The following is a 10,000-nucleotide window of genomic DNA, read 5'->3' on the forward strand; positions in this document are numbered from 1 at the left end:
CCTGTGTGTCTGTGTCTCTGTCTCTCTCTGTGTCTGTGTGTCTGTGTGTCAGAGACGTCCAGGACACAGACTCTGCTGCTTGTTTATAAACCAAAGGTAATTTGATAACTGCAGTGTAAGACGAGAGAAGAGACAAACATCCTTATTCCATCATTTCCTTCCGATAACAACATTCGTTTACTTCAGATAACAGAATCGTTTTCTGGGGATCTCCAGATTTTTCATCCAATAGCGATGGCAGGAGAGAGGAAGATGAAGATCAGCCTCACATTTCTGACCCATCAGGGCCGAAGCAGCTTCACCTTAAACACCAAAGTCCACGTCTGCATCTCCTCTTCGTCAGAGGAGACGTTACTCTTAAAACCCTCACCCAGATCAAAGAGCTGGGAGGAGAGACAGGGAGCGCTCATCTGTATTTAAAGCGTGGCTGTGATGTATGAATGGAGGTGGAGGTTACTCTTCATCATCTCTTATCTGTTGATTAGCAGGAGACACGTTGTCCACCTTTATCACAACCGCGCTGGAGTAATGGCAGCCGGCTGAGGGGGCCGCGGCACGGATCACGTATATGACACATGTATGGCGGCGTAATTAGCTTTGCAGCGCCGCATCCTTAGGTGACGGCGTTAACCCATCCATCATCCCGTCTAATCAGTCGTCGGCGGAGTGTGGGATGTAATTACGCAGCGCTAGGCAACGCCAGGCTCCACAGGTAAAAATAGTCATGCAGGATGGAGGCATGTGTTTGGCATGTGTGCATGTGCGTGTGTGTGTGTGTGTGTGTGTGTGTGGGTGTGGGCGTGTGTGTGTGCGTGTGCCGTGGTAATGAGATCTAGTTAGTAATGCTCCAGAGTGTCTTATTAACAAATAATAACAGCACTGCTTTGTTTTGGAGCCGGGCTGCCATCTATTATTCACAGCTCGCAGCTTCACTCATGACTCATTGATGGGAGAATCTGAAGCTACCTGCTGAAGGAACGCCACCCAGATCATCACTGTCAGTGTGTGTGTGTGTGTGTGTTCATCTCACAATATGTTTGGTGTTGCTCACTGAGATGTGGTCGTGCGTCTGTCCATCTTGACTTCGCCCCCTGACAGTCGCCGCGGTTATATACGCGTGGAAGCGAGGCTAAGCTGCGACACGCTTTGTGAACGTAAGAACAGGAAGAGGACGAGCTGAACGACCATCAGCCACAGTCACAAATGTAAATGAGTGTTGTCGTCAGTCAGTGCAAGTAAATCTGATTCTCTACATGTTGGCGGCGTGGGAGCATCGGGGCGCCGCCGACTGGATCAGGGAGCAAATCTGAGGGGGGCAGAACTTCTCAATGGATCCATGAGTCCATTAAAGACCCACAGACCTGAAGAGACGCACAAACATCTACACAAAGAGACGAGGACCAGAGAGAGCTTGGACCTCAGATGTTTCCTTAGGTAAACACAGCGAGCAGAGCGCTGCAGTAAAGATGTACCTGTGCACACACACACACACACACACACACACACACACACACACACACTCTCTATTGTGAGTGATGGAGTGTTATTGAAATAGATGAGTCGGATGTTGGAGGATCAGTAACGAGGGCTGCAGTGAGGCCATTCTGCCTTTCAGACCCCCTGCTGTGGAATCAGCGTGACGCTCTGTGTACTTTAGCCCCCGATTCTCTTTCTGCTGAAATTGCCGGGTTGGAGAGAGGCACTCAGCTGGGAACGCTGCTCTACATGTGAAGTAGGCCTGTGTGTGTGTGTGTGTGTGTGTGTGTGTGTGCGTGCACGTGTCACGAGAGTTCCCGTCGTGTGTGTGTGTGTGTGTGTGTGTGTGTAGCCGGTGCCCTTTGCCTCCCCCCTCTCTCCAGGTGAAGAGCCGTTCTCTAGGCTTGGCTCCGTGTCGAGGGCCCTTGAATCCGGGCTGACGGAGCTTCAGCCACAGAGCGGTAAACCTGCAGCACGCCACCATCTGTCTGAGCCACACACACACACACACACACACACACACACACACACACACTTGGTGGACTATCAGACAGCAACGCCGCGCGTTTGGCACCAGTGGGCGGTAACAACCCACGCCGCAGAAACATCAATATTCATACTGAGACGCTATTTACTATCAGCTGTCTGGAGTTCAGACTGAAAAACATGTTTTCCTTTCAACACCTCTGCTTGAATCTGCACTCAGGTGAGAAAACGCCACCGACACCAAATTGACGAACTGTCATTGGTTTTAATTACGCCCACGCACCGCCGAGTGGACGATAATGGCTGCCGTCTGTCCGCCTGTCTGTCACAGCCGAAGCGCTGGGTTCTCTGGGTCTAACCGCGTGGTTCCACACAGGCCACGCCTCCCAGAACACACTTCTGAAATATGGTTTCCTTATTGATCGGGGTAGATTCTCATCTCAAACAATCACAATCATCTCAGATCTGGCAGGTTGATCGTTCCAGGAAGACGTTTTTGGACACCTGTGAGCTCTGCTGCCCCCTCAGGTGTGGTTGGCTCTTTAAAGCGTGCAGCAGCAGCAGCAGCAGATCCTCTCTATCTAACAATCGCACAACGCACAATCTGGCATCCTTTGCTGTGATTCGATGAACAATTTCACTAAAAATTTTGATTTAAAATAAAGTGAATTTGAGGCAGGAGTTTGGCGAGATACGTGACGCCGTGAGCTACGAATCCTCTGCTGCTCTCACGCCCACTTCCTGTTGTTGTTGATCTCCTCTCCTGTAGATTCATTGTGCCACTCTGCTGGTTGCTGCTCTCATATCAGTCTGAGTGCTTTGAGAGCATGACATAGTAGAGCCCAGATGACTGTGAGTGTGTGCGTGTGTGTGTGTGTGTATGTGTGTGTCTGTCTGTCTGTGTCTGTCTGTGTGTGTGTGCGTGTGTGAGAGTGGGAGAGAGCATGAGAGTAAATAGCATCCCAGCTGTGGATGGCATTTAAGTGTCTCTCCCTTTGCACTCCAATAGTACTGCAGACCCATTACCTTGGTGTGTGTGTGTGTGTGTGTGTGTGTGTGTGTGTGTGTGTGTGTGTTTGTGTGTGTGCCGTAGCTCCTGTGTGTGTGTGTGTGTGTGTGTGTGTGTGTTTCTGTTCCTTCAATCGCCTGGATGCTGCCACGCGCCTCAGCCTCTTCCTCTGGGTTCAGATGTGCGTCTCCTTCATCATGCCTCCCTGCCTGAGCTCTTCACTCAGGTGTCATTTAGCTCCTGCTGCTCTCTCATTTGTGCCTTCGTCAGGAGGGGGTGTGGCCGGACCCCTGACACCATGGATACAATCTGTCAGTCATTTCCCCAAACTGGGAAATTGCATTCAAAGTGAGAGTAATTATCAAGTCTGCCCTGTGTGGGCTGAAGAGAACTCCCTCTGTGTTTGGCTCAGGCAGAGCGCCGGCTTCACCCAGCTGCTATTGTTCTGCTCTCCTCACCTTCTAGCTTCATCTCAGCTCCTCACCTCTCCTCCTCCTCCTCCACGCTCACTTCTCTCACACACACACACACACACGCAGCCACGCTCAGACCCACTCTGCTCTAAAGGCTCAATGTTCCCAGCACAGCCACGTGATCAGGCAGCGGCCAATCACAGCCGACATGTTAATGAGGTCGTGCATAATGAAGAGGAAGCAGACGAGCTCGCAGCTTTAAGAGAAGCAGAGAGGAAAACAAAGCCTTTGGTGGAAAAGCAGCAACGGTGAAACAAAGATGGAGAGAGACGAAGGATGAAACATAAATAAGAAATAAAGCCCAGGTGTTTCAGACACACACACACACACACAATGCAACAAAATCAGCTGACCCAAGATTCAAATCCTGGATCCTTTAAGAAGCCGTGTCCCCGGCCGGGTGAGTCAGGGCGTCACCTCCTCCTGTGGCAGGAGTCTCTCAGCTTTATGACCAAAATGTGCTAATCCTGAATGTAAACATGTGATTGATGCTGCTCACATACATAAACATGGACCCACATGGCCGCCTGAACCCTGGCTCACCCGCCGTGTGAGGGTTTAAAGTCTTACGGCATTTGCGGGGCCTCAGAGGGGATTCAAACATTCAAAGGCTGCCTGTGTGTGTGTGTGTGTGTGTGTGTGTGTGTGTGTGAGGAAAGGGGGGGAGGCCATCATCTGAAGGCAGAGGAGGGGGGGGGCGATGCTAATTAACATATTAATGACTCCACCTTCTTACAGCCTCTGTCAGATAGTCCAAACACTTTGATAAGTATGCAAATGAGCGCGGCGCCATCTGAAGAGGGAATTAGGGAGGGAGGGAGGAAAGGAGGCAGGAAGGAAGGGAAAGGGTGCTAGGTGGGGAAAATGGGTCAGATAGCGGAAAAAGAAACCGAGCGAGAATACAGGCGGAGAAGGAGAGATATGAAGAAGAGGAGGAGTCGGATATCTTCATCTGTGTTTCAGTTCCCTTTAATTATCTGTTGTGCTTCAATGCAACAATGAAACAGAATCAAAGCAAACTCCTTCCTTTCACTCAGGCCGACACGCCGACGCCCGCCAGCCCCCAAAGCGGCGAGGCCCACGGGGGCTCGGAGGCGAGGGGCCGGAGGCGGACGGCGAGGGGCCCGGGGCGGACGGCTCGGCGTGACGACCCGAGCAGACGAGGGCCAAGTAATTATAACAGGGACTGATCTGTGCTGAGCTCTGCGGCGGAGGAGAATGGCACGTAATAAGGATGAGGGATTGCACCGCGGGAAAGCCACATGTGTGCGCTCACATGTGTGTAAGACAAAGAGAGAGAGAGAGGGGGAGAGAGGGAGGGGGGGCGAGAGAGAGAGAGAGAGAGAGAGAGAGAGAGAGAGAAGAGAGAGAGAGAGAGAGAGAGAGAGAGAGAGAGAGAGAGAGAGAGAGAGAGAGAGAGAGAGAGCTACATGGGGATTAATGTAGACGCATGCCGATGGAGGGGAGAGAGAGAGAGAGAGAGCCAGAGAGCCACGGACCAAACGGACCAAGATGGAGGATTCTCAGACACGCTCGCTCGTCACTTCGCACAATTACGCTGAATAATTAAAATGTTTCATTAACTCGATCGTTTCCTGCGCCGCCGTGTTTCACCGACGACAACGGCAATTAAAACCATCACCATGGCCGCACGCCGACTCCTTCATTTGGACCGCCTGCCTGCCGACAAACCAAGAACGCACGTCCTCGGCACAGATGCAGGAATACGACAAGAGAAGAAGAAGAAGAAGAAGAAGATGAAGGTGGAGATGAAGCTGTTATCCTCCTTACGTCACGCAATTATTTTTAATTCAATTTATTTTTAATTTATTTAGCGTCAAATCACAACACAAGTTATCTCAAGGCACTAATTCAAATTTGAAATTTAAAAATAATAATAATAAAATAAATATAAATAAACAGATAACATAAGCTGAGGCAATGATTGATGATGTCACTGCTTCCTCTCTAGAGCCACATAATGGAAAATAAAAAAAAATTAAAAAATGCTGAAATTTGCTGAAATCCTCAACAAATCCAGACAGGAAGCCATAAATCCAGTACGTTGTGTCTGTAGCGCCTCCTACTGACGGGACCTGACCCCTGACCCCTGACACGCCCCATGGATGGGACACTACAGAGGAATGTGTTCAACTACATTCAGTCTTTCTCTCTCTCTGATTGACCTCTGTGATTCCACCAAACACACCTCAGCACAGAGACGTCCTCTCTCATCGCTCCATTGTTTGGATTCGTCTCCGTGCATCGACGCTGTGATGATCGGACGCCCGCACTGTCCTCGTTATGTAAGACGGCGTTCTGTCTTTTTGAAATTAGATTACTGCAGGAGAAACCGTTTAGTTCCAGAAATGTGTGTGTGTGTGTGTGTGTGTGTGTGTGCGTGTGTGTGTATGTGTGTTTTCTCCTCACGCCCCTCTGCTCTCCGTCAGTCGAGCCTTTAAACAGCACATTAAACCTTATTAGCACGGCAGACAGTAAATATGTAAATGACAGGAGATGTTTGCGTCGCGCTCTGTTTGAGGTTTGTTGACGCGGCCGCTCGCTCCCGCCGCCGCGGCGTTTAGCTTCATAAAAGAGATTCAGCTTTGTGAGACGTGAATGTAGATGATGTGGTCTTTTGTGTCTCGCATGTTTGACACATGGACGCACAACCAGCAGCTTCCTGTGTCTCACTGAGGCTCTGTGTGTGTGTGTGTGTGTGTGTGTGTGTGTGTGTGTGTGTGTGTGTGTGTGTGTGTGTGTGTGTGTGTGTGTGAGTGTGTGTCCACATCGTTTCTACACGACTTCAAACCAAACAACAGGGAAACGAACCCATGACCCTGTGCGGACAGACAAACAGGAATCATCTCTCAAATAAACAAACACACACACACACACACACACACACACACACAAACACACACACACAGCAGTCTCCTCCTCTCTGACTCAAACTCAGGCTGCTCCATGCAAAGTCAAGCGTGTTCCTCCTGAAGACTCTCAGCTCTCCAGGGACAGAGGGGCCATAGAGCAGCGTTATCGACATATAGACGCCTCAGCCTGGAGATAGGCTGCACATCGATCGCCTGATTAATTACTATCTGCAGGCAGCAGAGAGAGAGAGAGAGAGAGAGAGAGAGAGGAGAGGAAGAGGAAGAGGAAGAAAAGGGAGAGAATGATGGAAAATAGAGGAAGGGGGAACTGTCAAAGTGGAATGGAAGTGGATAAAGGATTGGAGAGAGGAGAGAGAGGGAGAGGTAGAGAGAGGGAGAGAGAGAGAGAGAGGCAGAGAGAGAGAGAGGTAGAGAGAGAGAGAGGCAGCGAGAGAGAGAGAGAGGGAGGGAGGCAGAGAGAGAGAGAGAGAGAGAGAGAGAGAGAGAGGCAGAGAGGGAGAGAGAGAGAGAGAGAGAGAGGCAGAGAGAGAGAGAGGGAGAGAGGGAGAGAGAGAGAGGGAGAGAGCACCTCATATTATCTATGAATATCTGCTAAAGGCTACAGCGTAATCTTCCAGGTGGGATATTATTTATTGATATATAGGTGGGCAGGAAGTCTTATCTCTGCCGCCCCTCACGCGGCGCCAAGGACACAATGAAACTCTCACAACCGAGGGTGGAAACTCACATGAAAGGCGAGCAGAGGACGCAGAGATACCAAACAGGTTCAACTTCACACACAGCACAGGGAACAAAAGGCCACCGCCTCAGTCTGACCACTTCCTGTGTCGCCGCGGTGAACGGAGGGCAGGGGGATTCAGAAAACTCTTCCTCTGCGTCACACTCAGGGTTTATTGTTGAATGATTGTCTGTGGGTTTGTCAGCTGTGTGTGTGTGTGTGGCACTGAACGCCAGAGGAACACGTGAACAGAAGGAAATTCAACAATCGCAGAGTCAGCAGATGTTTTGATGTGAACACAGAGAGGAGCTGAGCCTTTCTGGATGCTACAAGGCTGCAGGAGACACTGAACCTCAGCATGGAGACAATACCACAACGTGTGTGTGTGTGTGTGTGTTTAACTGACCTGAATAGCTCTGTTAAGGCTGGATCCACAGGCACTGAAAGAGAGAAGAAGAAGAAGAAGAAGAAGAAGAACATGAATCATCTGCGTCTTTGTACTTTCACGATTTCTACCAAACAAACTGAGTGTCAGCCTGAGTCGTGATCTGCGTAGGATCAGCCTGGAACACATTTAGCTCCATGAAGACTCAACCTGTAAAAGGATTTGCATGATTTATAAAATATCGTCCACGACCTTTAATATTTAGTTTGGTGAGCCGGAGCTGCCCGTCGCTCAAACTAGAGTTGTTGACATTTAGGTGACAGCTGCTCTGAACTTGTACGTTTAAAAACAAATACAGTGGAATATGGGGGTTGCTAATGTGGCTCAGTGTTTGCTGTGAGCACTTCTTCTTCTGCTTGATTAGAAGAAGAAGAAGATAAAGTGGAAACTCTCTGTGCTGCTTTAAGCCCCGATGCAGCTCTGTGTCTGTGCTGACTGCTGCTCGATTGATTGATCGCATACAGCTGCAGATCAGAGCTGCTCTCTGTAACCATGGATACCAGGTGAAAGCAATTAACAACACAATCAAGGTCCGCTGTCAGGAATCCAAACCAGACGTGTAGTTTGTGTTCATGTGGGCAAAGACTGGAGGAGTTTAAGTTTGCGTGCCATGGCTCTAAAATCAAACAAACCCTCCAGGTCACACAGGTGGAGGTGAACCCGGACCAACAGAGGTTGGGTCAAAAGATGTTCCAGGCTCATTCTGAGGTTGGAGGAGATGGTTGCCTGTGTATGTGTGTGTATGTATGTGTGTGTGTGTGTGTGTGTGGAGAAGCTTTAATGAGAAACCTGAGAGTCTCCTTCCTGCGGAGGAGACGGCAGCAGGAAGTGAGGGTGTGTGAGCTTTTACTCTTATTGTGTTTTAGCTTTATGAGGAGATGTTGATGTTTATTTTGCTGCAATACTTCAGTGAAGAGAACTCAGAAAACTAATAAAAGTGTTTTAAAATGGGAGTGTTTTCATTGTGTGAGGGAAAGCTGAGTGTTATCTGCTTTCTTTTGGTTTCATTTTACACTTTGTATCATTTTGTAAGATGAGACGTCACAACGGTGATGTTACAGTGTGGGATAACGCTCGTGAACGAGGAGGAGACGTGGGAGAGATACAGAGAGGAAGGAGGGAGAGGGCGGGGGAGGGGGGGGGAGAGGGAGAGAGAGTGAGAGAGGGGGGAGGGAGAGAGAGTGAGAGAGCGAGAGAGAGGGAGGGAGAGAGGGGGAAGAGTGAGAAGGAAGAGAGAGTGAGACGGAGGGAGATGGAAAGAGGAAGAAGGAAGAGAGAGTGAGAGGGAAGAGAGAGAGAGCGAGAGAGAGGGAGGGAGGGAGGGAGGGAGAGAGCAAGAGAGAGAGCGAGAGAGAGGGAGGGAGGGAGAGAGCAAGAGAGAGAATGAGGGGGAGAGAGAGAGTGAGAGCGAGGGGAAAGAGAGAGAGAGAGAGAGGGAACAGTGAGAAAAGGCAGCTGGAGTGTGACTGGGATTTGTGCAGTGGTGTGTGTACACTATATGTGAGTGCTCGCTTCTCCGCATGTGTGTGTTTGTCTTGGGGGAGGGAAGGTCACCCTGAATTGCAGTGTGTGTACGTGTGTGTGTGTGTGTGTGTGTGTGTATTGGTGCAGATACCTTTGGAGCGTGTGCGATGGCGCTTATCGTCTGCATCCACCTCCATCTGCAGGGGAGCAACAAACAAACGCGTTAAACACACACACACACACACACACACACACATTTGTCCTCATTTGTGTTCTGTGTTTGGGTTCTTATGTTCTTCCTGCACGTTAACCTTTGGAAAATAAGTTGATGCGCTCTTACAGAATAAAAGTTAATGGAGGTAATTCATGAAAAACACTCACAGTGACTCAGCAGCCTGTTAGTGCTGCGTTCAGGCGCTATGGGAAACTGGGTAATCCCAGACTAACGTCACCAACAAGCGGCCGCACAAGTCCTAAACTCAGAAGTCTAGATTGAAGATGCGTTCTCCACTTCCATGTGACCTTGGAACCTGTTGGGCCTTTAAAAGGTAAATAAACCTGAAGAAACCAGAAACCTGTTCTTGTTCTCGCAAAGAACAAAAGCAGCTAAGATCTTCTGCTCCTCCCTGTATTACGCCTGAGAAGTGGTCCGCCCCTCTTTAACATCTGGTCTTTACCACCTTACCATGAGATGAGCGCCATCTGCTGCACCACAACTCAGGCTCATTCTGAACGCCGCTCCGACGTTAATTAGCGCGCTGCTGTAAGGAGCGAACGCGTGGAAGGCAATGAACATCAACACGTTAATCAGCCGCACCTCACGCTGGGCGCTCTGGTGTAAACAGCTCGCAGCCTGGAGAGAGCAGATCAATACTTCCCTTACATAAACTGATTGATCAACTGATTGGCCTGGATGTCACTGCTCTTGACACGTGAGTCCTACCGCCAAAATGAGGATCGTCTCATGAATAATGACATCATATATCTGCTCAGTTGTCTCACTCTTCACTCGTCGGGTTGAACTTGCAAATTGAA

At 49.6% G+C, this 10,000-nt stretch overlaps 1 protein-coding gene across 1 annotated transcript in view; it reads right to left on the bottom strand.

Moving 5' to 3' along the window:
- Positions 1–10,000, bottom strand: part of LOC142990317 (myelin transcription factor 1-like protein) — a 53,075-nt gene that overhangs the window by 40,356 nt on the left and 2,719 nt on the right. Inside the window, exons 2-3 of the mRNA XM_076140065.1 lie at positions 9,117–9,162; positions 7,463–7,496 (exon numbers count right to left, since the gene is read on the bottom strand). Coding sequence (XP_075996180.1) covers positions 7,463–7,496; positions 9,117–9,162 — 80 coding nt within the window. The remainder of the gene's footprint in view (positions 1–7,462; positions 7,497–9,116; positions 9,163–10,000) is intronic.

Source organism: Genypterus blacodes, unplaced genomic scaffold (genome assembly GCF_046128005.1).
Source record: "Genypterus blacodes isolate CSIRO-AG114 ecotype Tasmania unplaced genomic scaffold, CSIRO-AGI_Gbla_v1 ptg000505l_1, whole genome shotgun sequence".
Classification (NCBI taxonomy): Eukaryota; Metazoa; Chordata; class Actinopteri; order Ophidiiformes; family Ophidiidae; genus Genypterus; species Genypterus blacodes.